The sequence below is a fragment of the Triturus cristatus genome, chromosome 3_1 (genome assembly GCF_964204655.1).
Source record: "Triturus cristatus chromosome 3_1, aTriCri1.1, whole genome shotgun sequence".
NCBI lineage: Eukaryota > Metazoa > Chordata > Amphibia > Caudata > Salamandridae > Triturus > Triturus cristatus.
The window spans coordinates 1,024,680,759-1,024,697,666 of NC_140583.1; the positions used below are offsets into that span (position 1 = coordinate 1,024,680,759).

The following is a 16,908-nucleotide window of genomic DNA, read 5'->3' on the forward strand; positions in this document are numbered from 1 at the left end:
CAGGGGATCCTTTGTAGAAGTGCTAGCACTTTGCAATAAAGAACTTGACCAGCCTGAATGGAATGAGGAAAAGGGGCAAAAATACTCAGAACTAGTCTCGGAGCAAAATGTTGAAATATACACACTGTCTACAACTTTGGCATAAATGTGGGGCAGAAACCTCTAGCCAATGTACAAAGATTTCTCTATTAGCATCTGGGGTATAAACACCAGCGGCGACTGAGAAACCCTCTATGCTCCAGGAATGGATGTTTTCAACCAACTCCCCTGGCCAGGTTCAGAAACAAAAATTCGAGAATTTCAACAAAAACTGATAGCAAAGACTGCATGCGCCATGACTGAAAGAGCCGACCAACTGCTCCACTGTTGAAGATGACCTCGCATGACCAAGATGCTGCTCAAAAGGAAATAAGCCGTGAAGGAGCAGAACTGAGCCTACAGCACCAGACAATTATTTCCTCTACTTTTTAAGGGTGAGCCCCAGGGTGGTCAAGTGTTCCACAATGTAAGCAGACGCTGTAGCCCGATGCCCGGAGGGTTCTCATGAACTCAAGTTTGACTGAGTTCCATTGTGAAACCAGGCACCAAGAAGCCGTGGAGCGCTAAGACGGTCTGTAACCCAATGAAGAAAGTGAGTGTTTGAGGAGAACCATGTCGTGCGAGAGGAGTGTATCAGGACCTCAGTATAGACTGTCACAAGAGTGGTGGAAGCACTGCTTATTTTGGTGTGAAAGTTGTGTCTATGGATGCAGGAAACCCCCCAAACAACAATATCTACTAAGATATGAGCTCTGGTACTCCGCTGCCGCCTCCTCGACTGGTGCTGGCTCTGCTTACTTGTTGCACCCTGCTATAACCACTTTTCACCGGTCAGTCGGCTGGGCCTCCTGCCCTCTGTTGGCCGTGCAGTTCACCCCACGTAGAGCACCTGAACACCGGAAGACCGGCTCTGTCTACACTGCCCAAAACAAACAAGGTAGCAAAAGGTACTGTGAACCCCAATAGACACCAGGGAGTTTGGACAGTGTCACCCTGTGTAGGGAAGGAAATACAAGTGCTGGCCCACAACCCGGTCGGCCTACAACAGAGACCTAGTGTCTGAAAGGGAGGCCTGCCAAGACTTCTCTGAATCTGTTGCACAAGGAGTAGTACAGACCATGCCACGTGGGGAAGTTTAAGCTACCTCCCCATGCTCATTGGAAATTATCAGTTATCCCCCCATTTATTATTTAATGCCTTATTTAATATTATGTACAGTGTTAAGTTGTGTGTGTTTTGACTTCTGAGTCTCTAAGCCGACGCCACCACCATGTACAAATCTCAGACTGCTCTGCTACTCTACGGACAAGTGCTCAGTTTTGGTTTTAGCGTGGAGGTTACGTTCCAGGACACACATTGGTGAAGGCTCTGATTCCATCAGTCTGGACCTAGTAACCTCGGTCTACCCCGGTCTACTCCTGAAAGTCCCCACATCAGTGGTTTCCCACTCTTTCCTTGTTCTCAGAGCACAGTGGTTAGTCATTGCCTTGTCCAAGGCCTGTCCCAGTGGTCCACCATCTGCCACTGCAACGCTCATTCCATGCCCACCTGTGCTTCGGAATATGGGGAACTGGAAAAATTTATTGATTAGCCTGCAGAAATATTCCACAGGCAGAGTGTAACATTGAGGTGGCCGTTGTGTCATTTGGGGAAGCAGTGGTTACATGTTGGCGAATTTGTATGCCAAAGTGACCTTGTGAATGCAAGAATCAGATATTTGAATCCGTTCTTGGAGATATTCCTGAGCCCTTTTCCTGATATTCTGCCTCTTTCTGAAGCTTAGCACCCGCCCCTCTTTGCTTGCTAGAGGGAGGGTCTAGATTATTCATTGAAGCCGCTCTTGAAGTAACATTTCTGGTGTTTGTTCTACTTGTGACCAAGATGTAAAAATCTGACGCCTCACGAGTGTGGTGGCAAGGCCTTGCCTCTTGTCTGATTAACTAATCAAAAGCTGATTATCACCTTTGTTCAGTGAGGAGGCTGATTAATCAGTTCCTATTGACCGTTCAGCCTGGTCTTTATTCCACGCCGCCAAGCGGGCCGCAGGAGCGGCCAATGGAAATTGAGCAGCTGTCACTGTGATTACATTTATTAAAACAAAATGCGTTTTTTTTATGAAGCGGTCTTTGAAGTAGGTCACGGATGGGTAGAGTGGAGGGGCAGTATTGACTGAACGAGAATGAACTCATTGTGTCTCTGTAGCGCGAATTAGTAACTAAATTCTATCACGATTCAAGACAAATAGGTTAACATATGCCTGAAGCAGCTGATCAATAAATGATGACTGCATTTTTACCCAGAGTTCTATACCGGCTGCGTTTCCTTCTGACGTGAGGAGAATGAGGTATATTCTAGCACAGGATCATTTCAGTTCCTGGTAAGCCTATTGGTTGTGGATGACTTTATCCGCTTATGTTAGTTAAACTCTGCTTTTATAGTAAAACTCTGCTTTTATAGCACTGTTTTCCAGTTTCCAGGCCCCATACTATTGGTGTCTCTAGAAGTGAATTTTAGGAGGGATGCACGTATTGTAAAGAGTGTATTTCTTGTCTCTACAACCGTTGGTGCCATTTGATGAATCTTCTTGAAACTTTCCAAAATAAAAATTACATCCACATCAGCTCCTTCCTGGAAAGTTTTGGGGTGTTCTCTCAAGCAGGGCCTGAGAAAATGGAGGGGGGGATCAAAACTTAATTTTGCATGCTAATTCCCATAAAAGAAACTGGGTATAGATACAGAAAGTGCTGAACGGAAATGCACTAAATTTGGCACAAAGCTAGAACTTTACTCAAAGTATGCTTTTTGTTATTTTTGTGGACATCCGTTGTGTCAATTTTGAGGTATTTTTTTCAGAGGTGGGGTGCGCTTGAAAGGATTCAAAATTGGGTAAATCAGGACTGCTGGTCCCACGGTACCATACATTTAAGAAATAAGTTTCTTGTTGGCTGAATGCATTTGCTCCTGTCTGCTTTTTTGGTCTCAAAGGACATGTACTGGTCCGTGGGACCGAAATATCTGATTGGCTGGCTACAGTTTGAAGAAAAGTTCTGCAGTCGCCATTACAAGACACAAGGACTCTGTAACCATGTCCTGAAGTTGTTAACAAAAATATAGATTAAGGCGACCAGGGTAGGGACATCCTTGTCTCCCTTACAATAACAGGAAGGGAATCAAAAGGGACCCATCCACCTGGTGCCAAATATAAAAAGAAAAAGAAATCTGTTCCTGCAAGGCCTAGAGTGGCCAGCACTAGAATAACCGCAGTATGCCTATGGGCCAAAAGATGAGGCTTGATGGCAGCACCACAATGGTACCTCCAAAAAATACATTTGATCTACTTCTGGGGTGTAGCTCCTGGGGCGGTTGGCAACAACTGGGGGTTGGGTGCACAGCCTGGCCACAGGCCAGTCTTTGTAGCCAACCCCACGCTGCACACTGCAAAGGGCATGTGTGGATGAAAGTTGGCCACCCATGGGGGTTAGGTGCAGGGCCAGGCCAGAGGCTAGGCTCTGCTGTCAACCCATCACTGCACATGGCCAAAATCTGTGACCACTGTGGGAGTTGGTTAAGTGTGATCAAAAAACCTTGAAATTCACAGAAAAAACAAAGTTTAAAGTGACGTTATAGTTTGCTACGGTAATGATTTTAGCTTGTTTAAAAAAAATGTAACTAGAAATTCACTGAAAAATACAAACGTGTCATTATTACAGTGATGAAATAAGACCAAGACTAACATTTAAAAAACAAAAACCCACTGAAGTTCACCAGTTCTAGTCGCCCTGCCCGGGCACTAATTATGATCTTGCATATTATCACTCCTAACATGTTAAATTACATAATTGATTACATCACAACCATTATGATCCCCTTATAAGGTTTGTGGACTTGAAGTAATTCAACATGCTACACCTGAAGGCCATTTTGTATTCACCTCAATGTGGTTACCCTCTTCTAGAATTCACATGATCCACGATTTTAAGTCAATAGGTTGACTGGTATACATCTGCCACTGTAAAAACACCTCCTGTCAGGCCTTTTAGTCAACAGCCTGCATCTAAGTAAAATACACTACACACATTCCTGAGAGGCATTATGGCATAAAACTTTCGAGCTATGCTTACAACGCCAGAATGTGTGAATCTCCAAGTGGGACTCCCATACAGTCTTCATTATTTAATCATCTGTAATGTCTCAAAATCTTTAATAAAGTTCTAGAAATAAACATGTGCAGCTTTTAGAATTTATCTATACCGTTGTATTACAAATATTTAACATTGGCAAGCACCTAGCGATCTATTGGTATTTAATGTATTGTCAATATACATACATGTACTTATGTATGTTTTGCTTAAGATGTTAAAATCTGACGTACTATATATATATAATATATATATAGTGTGTGTGCGCATTTCCTAGTAAGTGGACTCTGGACATCAGACATACTTGTTTATCTGCATTGTATCGGCATTGTTTTTCAGCTAACGTAAGGCTGCCTAACAGAGGGTTTCAGCGAGCGTTACTATTTTTATTTAGTGTGAGTTAATTTCAAGTTTTGGGCTGTGCTGGAAACTTTTTCCACCTAAGGTTCGTTAGGATTTGAGTGCAAGAAGTAGGCCTTTGGATCGGATTTTGCTGATGAATGCAGATATCTCCGTGATATTCAAAGTACGGCCCGGGGGCCGCATTCTGCCCTCCTGACCTTTAAATGCGGGGGCTGCTGTTTTCTCAACTCAGCACTAACATGGAAAACAGTGTAAAATATACAGCAATCACTTATTTAAAGGTTAATTGCAGTTAGGGAAAGGAAGTAGCTAGGCCGTTAACTTTAGGAACACCTTCATTTTTAAAGACAACCACTAAATATACATGCTTTGCTTCCCCTACACCCACTTTACACCCCCTGCTGGCATCAGTGCAGCCCTCAGTCACACCATAGACCAAACTTTGCGGCCTTTAGGGAAATGTTTGAGTACCCATGGTGTATATCTTAATGTTTCTGCACGCTAGGGTGACTTCCTACTCCGGATGGTAATGTGGTCATGCTTGATGGGCTTGTACATCCAAATGTAGATGCAGCAGTTACATAGTTATTCAGAGTTCACACTCCTTTTCATTGGGCTTGTGTAATTTGACAGCCACATGTGTCAAGGGCCAATCTTTGCAGCCTCCACCATGTAATTTTATTTATTATTATTGAACAGTTTTATTCAGTGCAGACTGCACCACCGAATATTAGTTCACTTTATGTAAAGCAGTGAATGACAAACTAGTGCAACAACTTTTAGGCAGCTCAAGAAATAAGTGGACAGCAGTAATGTAAAGAGACAGAGTAAATACAAAACCATTCTTGGCAATAAGGGGAACTCCATAGCAGTATTTAATTTGTGTAAATAAATAATACTTGTCCCCAAAAGTGTTGGTAGTCCCAACGAGGGGCAGGGGTTGAATTCTAGTGAGGCAAGACTACCTCATTGTAGCTTTGGTCAGTGGCGGCTGGCACGGATAGGGGTGGTGAGCGGGGAGGAAGGTGGTAAAGGCTAAAAGAAAAAAAAAATACAACGTACCTCCTCGCTGCATTGCTCCTCATTGTCCCTCATCATCCCTCCACTCCAGCTTCCAGGCTCCCCTAAGTCCATCACAAAGCTGTAATGCAGCTTTGCGATTGGTCTGAAAGCGCTTGTTCGGCGCTCAACCAGCAAATGGGAGCCTGGGAATGTACTCCACCCAGGCTGTTATGCAGCCTGGGTGGAGAACATGCAAAGTGCGCATGACTGTTTGGCCGGCCCGAGAGTGCCTGCCAAACAGTCATGGGCACTTACAGAGTGCCTACCACTCTTCCCCCTGCTCTGAGAGCAGATCAGCCCACACCGCAAAGCTGCTGCAGCAGGAACAAGTAAAATGATAATAAGTTATTTTCTTTGTATTTTATTTCCACTGCTGAAAGCAGTGGGGCGACTCCTGAGTCTTAGCCGAGGAGCCGCTCGAGTGTGACCTCGATCACTTCTGATATTTCCCATTGGCTTCACAATCCGCCTTTCTAGAAAGCAGCATGTTCGCAATCTGGGAGTGTGAGCAGCAGTCCTTCTTTCACTCCTACTGTGGATTATGGAAATAGTAGGTGGGCTGCCATCCACTACTGAATGGTTAGTGAGCTCTGTTTTGATGGGCCTTTTTCTGTTTCCATAGTGAACATGAACAATAGACTGCTCTGTTGTCTCCTGCTGTTGTTCCTTAAGGCAGATGCTGACCGGGGAACACGTGGGTGGGTGAGGGAGGTGAGGGGGGACATGTATGTATGCTCTATAGTAAGATAGTGTTGGAATAGTGGTCCTAATCTGTTGTGGAGGAGGCAGAGGGAAGGCGGGCAGGGAGGGACTCCTGTGCAGTGGCAGCTCACCGAGAGAGTGCTGCGGGGAGGGGCAGGGTGGGGGTAGTAAACTCCGGCATATGGCAGAACAGAGTTAAGTAAATAAATAAATGAATAAAACAAATCACATTGCGCACGCTGCATCGCCGAGTTGGCGTTGAAGCACGCACAATGTAAATTGTTTTATGTATTTGCTTAACTCCGTTCTGCCATATGCCAGAGTTTACTACCCCCCACCCCGCCTCACCACTCCGCAGCACTCCCTCGGCGAGCCGCCACTGCCTGTGGTCACTCCGTGCTGTAGATAGGTGACCTGATAATGGCGGCTGGCCCACGTGCTCCCTCGAATGTTCTACCTTGGCCAGTTCCCGGGACCAGGCATGCAAGCCTTGATTATCCCAGAGAACAGCATTTCCTTAAAGTGCCATAGACTCCAGACCCCCCTAAAAAATAACTGACACTATATTTAGCTGTTGCCGTTGAAGCCTTCTAAGGAGAGCAGCCCTCTGACAAAAAGGGTGCTACGATTCCCCGCTTAGCGAGCGTCGTGCGTGTTCCCATTTACCTTCTCCCACTGCAGGGAATTAAATGTCAGAAGGATTTGTAGCATCTATAATTGAATTGGTGCTGAGAAAAGCAAATCTTTTAGGGAAAAATAACATTTTTAGGATTAGCAAATAATGCGTCGGTTTGTCAGCGCCGGCTGTCACGATGTCCCTACGCGGTAATAAAGCCGTGGTGCCGGCGTTTATCACCGACGGGAGGCTGCGGATTCTCGTCAGCACGAGGACGGCTCCTTGAATCCGAGTAAAGGGCGCAGCTTTTAAGCACAGGTTGTCAGAAATGGCACCGCAAGAGTTAAAGGTGAGAATTGCACCATGAAGCCCCCGTTCAAGCCTTGCTGCTGGCGCTATGCGTGATGTTTCTGCATGCACACTTTATTCACTGTGCCTTGTTGAATCCGAGCTGTTTTTCTAATGTACGTTTTTTAACTGCACACTAGCCTCAGTGATGAAATAAGTGATTTTTTTCCCCCCAGAAAATCTAATAACTTATTCCACATTAGGCTAAAACAATTCACACTGCAAATGACAAGTTGTCTTTGCTTTAAAAAGGGAAAGTGAATGGACGTTCTGAACGTAATGGTATCATTAACGAGACAAAACTTTACTGGGGCCAAGTATCTTATTTTGGGGGTCTAAGTTTTACGTAAGTGATGTTCGAAACCTGAACGGGTGGGTGGGTGGCTGTGGGTCTGCCTCACACACACCCTAGCATCAGCTGCAGGGCCGGCTTTAACTCTGGCACCTGGTGCAACAATCGTTTTTGGCGCCCCCACGCCCCATGACCGCCTCCGCGGATTCTCTCACTACCACCAGGCAAAAGTGCCCCTCATCTCTCCAATCACAAGTTATGGCTAAACACATCACCCCCCTGACCCCCCCCCCCCCCCCCCCCCGAGGTCAGCGCCCTCTCCAAAGGTCAGCGCCCAGTGCGGCCGCACCAGTCGCACTGCCCGTAAGCCGGCCCTGATCAGCTGGTCCGTTTTAGGCGTCCCCAACCTTATGAAGGGGATTTTCACTGAAAATGCTTACACCAACATGGCGGACACAATTTCAGCGAAATCTCACAATGACTACCTTATTGGCATTCCTTGGTGGTATGGCTGATCGGGCGAACTCGTTTTAATTTGTCAGACAGCTACCTGCCCTACCCCAAAAATAGGGGGTTAGTTTTGGAATGTGAAAATCGATGCATCTGTTGTGCTGCGAATTTTCCAGCTCGGGAGCATCATGCTTTTAAGGACCACTTCTAGAAAAAGCTTGGTAGGTACGGCGTCTAAAGCCCCGCCCTAGATAGGGTGACAAATGCAAAAACAGTTGATGGACAGTATGCAGAACAATGTCATACATTCACCCCAGTACAGAGATTTGGGCCTAAATCCATCGTTTTTTGCTCACCATACCATTCCAGTTTGAACCCAGCCATATGCAAATCAGTCTTGACCCTGTGCCTCATGGGAACAGTCCAGCCTGAACTGCCAAGCCAGGTCCTCCCTGGACTGGAAAAAAGCATCCTAGGACGGGTTTCGGGGTTACACCCCTCTTCAGCCAGGATAGCTTGATTCCAGTGGCATGGAGAGCACGGGGCCCACGTCTGGGCAAACCCGTCGCACTCGGGGTGACAAATGCAATAACAGTTGATGGACAGAATGCAGAACAATGTCGTACATTCACCCCAGTACAGAGATCTGGGCCTAAATCCATCCTCTGATCCAGAGCTGGCGCTGCTTCCATCTTGCACACCCTGCTCCAGTGACAAACCTGTTTCAGTAATAAGTCTTACTCCAAGATGAAGAATCTCAGTCTAGGGCTCTCATACCCCCTGGAGCACTCCTGAAAGACGGGAGTGTAGCACGCACCTGTCATCTTCCTTTGTTTTGTAGTTAACGTGCAGGCTTGTTAGATGTCCTTTGAAATCTGGCACCCCATTCTCCCGTCTTCCCTCTGTGATGTCACAGATCCATACCCATTGGCCCATGTGCTCATAATGCTGTGAGATGAGGGAGTGGTAATATCCTTTGATTGGACGCCAGGAAGAGCAGTTTGAGAGGCATGGAAGGACGAAGTACTGGTGTCTGTCCAAAGGTAAACCACCCCAACTCAAGCCATACGGCTGTAGGTATTGTTCAAAGTATGTAGCTATTGATTCTATTAATATCGGCGGGTAGATTCTAACTAGCTTATTGTCAATTTCACTGTATGACGTGGATATCTACTTCTGTGCATTCTGTATGATAGTAGACTATCTCCATAAATAGACACTCTCTGGAATCTAGTGGCAAGACTTCTGATATAGCTACCATACATTTCATTCAGTTGCGGATACAGGTACTGAAATCTACTGTTAGTTAGAAATTTACCCAGACAATGTGAGCCACTCCTCCAGTCCTTTTTCTTTTTTCTGTGTGTAAAAATCTGGTAAGTTTAGTTGTCAGAACCCTTTTCAGAGGGCCACAGGGCAAGCAGGCATTACTCGACCCAACCATGGGGGTTGGGGCCTTTTACTCGTGATTTCTCAGGGCTTTGCCTTATATGGGGCCTGAACAACTCGGCGAAGTACCCCTTCAGCACTTGACTCTGTGGTAGTGTGGGTCGAGCAGTCCGAGGCTTCTCAGGGAAGAGTTAGGTGTGGCGTGAATACAGGCTCACAAATTTAAAAAGAAAAACACACCCAGAAATCCCAATAAATGATTGTCCAGTCAAATACTTGTTTTTGTGTACAAGGTAGTGTTTGTTTGAATAGAAAACATAACACAGCACACTACAACTAATATACTGTCTTCATAAGGCAGGCAGGCTAGAGTTACCCAGCTCAGCTCTCAAGTTCCACTTCATGTTTTAAGGACTGTGGTTTTTCTCCATTCATGAGGCGACATCCAAGCTAGGCCCGCTAGTGAGTTCAAGTCTTAGAAGTTCTATGATGACTTTGCGGAAGCCACAGTTTCTCTACGACGTTAGCCCGTCAAAGCAAGTTCACCCAGATGCCCGGTAGTCCGTCTCGCACGCTCTCACTGAAGTGGCAATTTGGAGTGAGTGTGGCTTTGCGGCCCAGCAGTGGGAAGACTGGCTGCTGCTGTCGAGACTGCAGGTGTACATGTGAGTCCTGGTCAGCAGTAAGTCTCTCTCTCGCTCTCTTCTGAGTCCAGTGGCAGGTCTGGATAGTTGTATTGCTGCTCTCTCTGCTGCCCACGACCCACTCCTTTACTGCTGACCTCTGCTTAAGGGCAACGGGCTTTTCATTTCACCATGGCCCCATTGAACTCACAGGGGGTCGTAACAGAGCACACAGATACCTTTTATTTATCTTGTGCTGAACCAGGGAGACAGCCCAAAATTTTCACTGTGGCCTCCACCTGGCATGTAATGGTCGGAGGCTTCATGAACAAGGCAAGACAGCCGTCTTCAGGTTACGGCGCAGCATAGGGTGACAACACTTTTGTTCCTTCACCATGGTACTAAGGGCTATGTCCCTTATTCTTCACCCTGGCCTCCACCTGGTATACAGAGATCAGGACTACGCTCATGGGCAGATGACCTGATTGATGCGACGGTGCACACAGGCAGACAGCCTGATAAGTGCTGCCGTCCCAAATCTCACACTCTGCTTCCAGGATCCATTCGGCAGGATCCCCACTAGACCTTGCTCCCTCCAGGCGATCTCTGCTTTCTCACAGAGTCCTCTGGTCTTTGGTCAGACAGAAGCTAGTGTTGCAGGCTCCAGGAGACTGCCCTTGGTTCTTCTGGGTGATGTCCCCTCACCCAACACGAGCAAATGGCAGACCCTTATTTTCCATCCTGGTCACAACAGGTAGAAATCGTGCTGAGCTTCTCCACGCTGATGGGAATCTTGAGATTGACAATTTGTGAGTCGCAAGCTCCCTTTTTTATAATCCATTTCCAGAAACAAATGTGATTTAGTGACTGTTCTTCAAGTTGGTGTTCTGGGCGTTACCCACTTTGAAGTACCTAATCTTCTGTTGTGCTCTTCCTCCAGAGATCCAGGCAGGACTGTCTCCATTACTTGATAGTCCCAAACACAGGCTATGGGAGTGACTAGACGATCACACCTGGTCAGTGATGTGTATCAAACGGTTACGAACGCCCCCAGCCCTATACTTTAACTCGTATCTGCTCCATCTCTTTCTTGAGATGTATTCAGGTGCCTTTCACCAGTCACTTCTTTCAGGATCAAAGATCCCTGCTGTAGTGTACTGAATATCGAGAGCTAGAGCGAGATCGCGAGAGACTGTCCCACCCAGCTCTCAGGAAAGTAGCGATCCACAAATCTGTGTGCAGGGCTCCTCCACATGTTCCTCCAGCAGGTCCTGAGGCTCCCAACTGGGAAACCACTGGCTCTCATGCATCTTTAGTGCTGAATGCAAACACCTGTGTAGCCCTCCATGTGCTGTACCACTTGCGGGCACACGCACATAAAAGCGCTGTGCACACAAACATGCAAGCACTGTCTCCATGTACTGTTGCTCTCTCAGACTCGCGCACATGCCAGTGCTGCAGTGCACTCACACATGCACGCCCTATCTGCTGGAGCACTCACACACATGCCAGCATCGTGCATTCAAACATGTATGCTCTGTTCCCACATCTCCCTTGATGTGTAGGCCAAGGTTGGGCTGAGCACACAACAGTGAGCCAGTAGGTGAACTCACATGACACTGGTCAGAAAGCCTGGCCATGTTACTTGATCACTTACTATAAATGCTGCCACCACCTCGGCTCCAGGTGTGGGCTGTAGCCCTCCAACACTATGAGGGTAGAGCATTGTACATCACTCCTGGTCTAACTAGACCGCGTTCCGTGAAACAGGCCTAGGTTCATGGCACACACGCATGATCCGTCTTTGCTTGTGACCAGAAATCTTTGCCATGGATCAAGAAATCACCACAGCTGGAGCACTTAAGGCAGGCGTTCACATCTACCACCATGCGAGTGACTTTTCTGCCCCAACAGTACTCCTGGTATTCTAATGACCGAAAGAAGATTACAGGACCTAGAGTGGAAATACTAGCACTGGATGAGATAGTCATGATGGTTCCAGACGGTTTGTGCCATTTCCTGGACTATATGATGTGGGTTAGCTCCTTCCTCCGGCTTTGCCTTAGACCTCCTTTCTAGGCTACTTTAAAATGCAACCGCTCTAAGCCAGTGTAGTACAAGATCCGCCCCCCCCCCCGCCCCCCAACAGCCCTTTCAACGTCATTTGTAGATTTCAGCGAATTGTCCGTTGGAAAGCAGATTGCTGTGCTTTCAGGCTCCACCAATTGTTAAACTGTCGGTATGACATTGTAATATGTCCTTTACAACACGACTACTTAATATGTTAAATTACCTTTGCCCATTTCAGCGAAGAAAATCATTACAATATATAATACTGTACATTGATTAAACCGAAAGCATGATTCAGCTTTCTATCGAGGAATACTTTAATAGAGCTGTAATATTTGGATATAACCCCATTATTTGGGAAGCCTTATTCCACAGCTCGGTCGCGCATTATTTACTCCATTGTCTCCCCTCTTCTACCCCCCCCCCCCTCCCCTTACAGCTTAATACCGGGGGAGAACGCGAATATTGACAGAGTGCGTACACCAGGCCCTTCTGCTGAACGCAGCGTATTGGCTTTCGGCTTCAGAGAGCCCCCATTACCTTTGGTTGTCATGGACCCGCTCACCTGATCGATAAACTTCAGATAATGTTAGAGGGGAGACGTCATGGCCCGGCTCCGTCCTTCTGAGGGCGAGGTGTAAATCCTTGATGGGAATCGACTTGCGGTCGCGCTGTGTCACGACCACGCTCGGCGCCATCTTTCCCGCGCGCTGCCAGCTGCAGGGGGGCTGGATTTATGGCGCCCCCGCTTCGAACAGTGAGAGATCTGACTGCTAAATCCGTCAGATATGACTTCACAAATCATGCAAAGTTAAAAGATTTTGTACCGTTTCCCTCGCCGCCCTTGCTTAAATTGTGCGGCGCGGCCGGTAAATCTCTTTAATGGAAGTGCCGCGCCTGACACAATAATATAGAAAAAGGGACAATGGTTTAGATTCCATTTTAGAATGTTAATGTATTAATCAAGGGGGAAAGGATTGTCTCCCAGCTGGGTTGCCATAAATCCTGGCCGCCATTAGGCTCCCCGCGACGGGCTTTGGTGTCACGGCGCAGTTCGATTAAAATTGTTTACAGCGCTTTCAGTGCACTTTCTGATGCTGTATCCACCAGGGGGCTTCTTGCTGTGCCAGTGGCAGCCCGTCTGGCCAGAAGGAAGCACAGGCCATTGTTCCTGTTCTTTTTAGTTAATTAAAAATTGTCTCAACAGCAATTACTCATCAGTAATTAATGTTTGTTTTTTAAGGGACCGAGTTCTGGTAATTAACTCTTGTTTTTGTCGGCCTCTAAAGTATTTTTTGCGATTTAATGTGCCTGTTCCACCCGCCCACCACCACCATCTCAACGCCAACACCTGTGCCAAGCGTGATTCTCCCAGGGGATTGGCTAGCTAGTCAAACCTACACTAGATCAAGTAAAACCCCACTGAGTGCCATGCATATAAGGTTTATAATAAGCGTTGGTATTTAGAATAGGCAGGCCTACCGCACGCAGTGCCCAAATATGTAGAAAAGATCATTGACATCTGTCTAATCTTGTAATAAGGCAATGCCAACAAACGCCTGCTTTGCGCCATCGCAAACACCAACACGTGTTTTAATTCACTGCCAGTCTCAGAGGCACCTACAAATGCATTAATGGGTTGCCTACCCCACATTCCGTAATGGTGCTCACCTGCCTTGATGCCCATGATCCTGTTTTAAATGGACTAAGAGCCGAATTCACAAAGCTTCCACACTTGTGGCCACAACTACAGAGTGCGAAGGCCTTTTGTAAATTAGGCCCTAAATATCTGACTTCTGATTTAGCTTATTGGAACAAGGTTACACCTTCTTGCTTCTGTGGAAGGCGCATGTCTGGATCAGTACTGAATGTGTTACAGAAGCTTCTATCCTGCAACGATTGCGTTTCCACAAGATCTGCACTAGTAAAGGGCATGAAAAGTGATTGTGTACTTGTCATTGGTTATTGATTTACCCTAAAATATATTGATCACTTTTAAACTGTTTCCTGGAACGCAGATGGTGATGTCTACCACCTCACCCTTTTCATTCCTTGGCGATGACCTAAACCAACAATGCTATGCATACCCAGTCTGCTCACTTTAACCTTTCCCATTCCCGCAGATTCCCAGGCAGCCGAGGAGGTGCCCATGACCGTGGACCACGCGGTCATCGGAGGCGTGGTAGCCGTGGTTGTGTTTGCAATGCTGTGTCTGCTTATCATTTTGGGGCGGTACTTTGCAAGACATAAAGGTGAGGCCTGTTTTTTATTTACTTAGATCAATATATTGTGGATCAGTTTATTGTGCACACTTGTGCTTTAGTGCCATTTGGGGGCTACCTAGACTGATGGGCACGGAGTGCTGCTTCCTGTGGTGAAGTTTGCCTACGAAAGTCTCTGAAGTGAACACAGCTTCATGGATTGGAACAAGCTGGGGAGCAGGATTTTTCCTTCAATAATACACCCTTTAACATTAAGCTAGTAATGCAAAGGTCACAAGAAAAAAGGGGCAAACTATTGTAAGTTGACTTGGAGTAGCCAAGTCTTTTAAAAAATGTAACCAAAGGAAACCTCCTACAAGTGTATATTTCCCTTAGTCCTCCTATATTTGACACATCATTGGACCGAGTTACCAGAAGAAGACAGTTGGAGAGTAAAACAAAAAGCCTTGGTTTCCAGAATTATTTCATCCTGCCCTTTGGGTTGAAGGTTCTTGCACCTCCATGGTTTTCTATATTCAACCTCTCCTCCCACTGATGCATTTTCTGCAACCATTCGGTGTTACATCACAGTAGAACACAGGGATCTCATTTCAAGCTGTTCTTTTACTATGCAGGCATAGCCACTGACCCATGGCCACCGCTCCCAAAGAAGAGTACCAGCCTTCTATGGAATGTTACTGTAGGAATGGCTGACGGGCCACCATCAGTGGCATAATGAAACTTGAGGGGACCCCCTGCAAAGTACATGGATGGCGGGCCCACACGCTCCAGACCTAGTCAAGTGCTCTCAGGCCAGGTGCCTGCTGTCCGCTCACACTGCTTTATAGGGCCCCCTGGAGCTTGGGGTGCCCCCACACCACAGGGGATGTGGGGTCTAGTGCTATGCCAGTGGCCACAATAAAAGTATTGACCTATTCACCATAGGGCACACCACTTGCAATGCATCAGGAGGTCTGCCTTATGTAGGGTGGTCCTCCAATACATATTTTCTCTGCCTGAGTGTGGTGCTTCTCGCGTTGCAGACCTGGGCAGGGAAACCGAGCAATAACCCTCACCCCCCACAGGGAGTAATGTTGGGTGTAAGGGCCATTGTTTCTCCTTTTGAGAATAACCCAAGCTTTGGAGGTATGTTTATGACCATGAAAAGAGAATCCCAGGCAGACCAAAAAAAAGGCACAATATTTGGCATTTATCTTAGCTAAAAGTGTGTCTGACATAAACCTGAACTCACTTTCAGAAAAGACCCCACCACCAGGCAAGAGGAATACCTCAGTATGGTGGGGTGGTTCCTCTACCCGAGGAGTGGAAGCAGGCCTGTACCGACCTTGTGGCTGTTTCTCGGGGTCTAACTGATCCAGCAAGGTTCCTGATGTCAGGCAGTGACATTTGCGGGATGTTTGGGGTTAGTGTTTTTACTGCATGTCCATTTCTTGGTTTTTGCGAGTGAAAGTATTTGAGCAGCACAGCAGGTCCCATGTATGCTATGATCTAGTGCAAATTAGATGGGAACATGACATGAAGGGATACTGATATGAAATGCATCTTGAACAGCGAGTCATTTGCCTGGCTTCCTAGAAGGCGATCAAAGTGCATAGTCAGGATTTTGGTTTACTGACTGGATGAAGAAGTGTGACTTCATTGCTATTCTAAAAGTTGTCACTCCTGGTCGGTGGGCATGTTGTGTAATAACCCTGGATAAGATACAAAATACACTTTGGACGTGATTGAGGCAGTTATTAATTTGTAAAAAAGGGAAGTGTCAAGGCCCTCATCAGGAGCCCACTGCAGCCTACACCACCCATTGCCCCTGCCGGCGCTGCCAATGACAGTACTGAACCAGCTACTAACCATCACACACCTAAAAGTGTGACACTTCAGACTGTTCCAGACCCCCAAAAGCTGTAAGTTTAGCACGGGCGGCAGGTAATAGTCATTTTTAACATATATTGAATTAGTAATCAACTGTTGTGCTAACTCTAAATCAGACAAACATCCCACCATGTGGCAGACTGTCGTATGTGCTGGTGCCACCAATGAAGTGCTGGTGCCGAGCACCGGAAACCACTGGTTTAAATTAAGCACTGGATTGAGGGGGTTTGTGTATGGAATTTCTCATAAAATCTGAGCCTCAAGTCTAAGCAGATATCCAGGAGGTCATTAAGGCAGTATGTGAGATTCCCAAGCGAAACTCTCTCCGCTGAAAGCCTTGACGCTTATGGCAATCAAGGAAAGGGGGGTTTGATGAATTGGCCAGACAACTCCCTGTTCCACCCAAGCAGATGGTTGCATATTGAAATCCTGCCATTGTGTTACTATATCTGAAAGTGGATTACCCAGGGCCGCGCATCACCACTCCAACTATGCTTGAGCTCATTCTGTCGTCGGTGGTAAGCAGTGACGCACTTACACTAAAGCGAAGCTGGGAGCAAACCACGCAAGGACAGCCAGCATGGGCACTGCACCAGCCCATGAACAATAACTGGGCCGGAGGACGTGCCTCACTTGGGCCATAAATCACAATTAATCCCTAGGAATGATTCCCTGGAAACTTGGCTGCTGGAAAGAAAAATTTGGGTCAGACAGTGTGCAACGG

At 46.7% G+C, this 16,908-nt stretch overlaps 1 protein-coding gene across 9 annotated transcripts in view; it reads left to right on the forward strand.

The window, feature by feature from the left end:
* CADM1 (cell adhesion molecule 1) overlaps positions 1–16,908 on the forward strand; it is a 641,657-nt gene that overhangs the window by 614,043 nt on the left and 10,706 nt on the right. For all 9 annotated transcript variants that reach the window (XM_085645728.1, XM_085645731.1, XM_085645724.1 and 6 more), the window contains one exon: positions 14,217–14,345. In XM_085645728.1, coding sequence (XP_085501854.1) covers positions 14,217–14,345 — 129 coding nt within the window. The remainder of the gene's footprint in view (positions 1–14,216; positions 14,346–16,908) is intronic.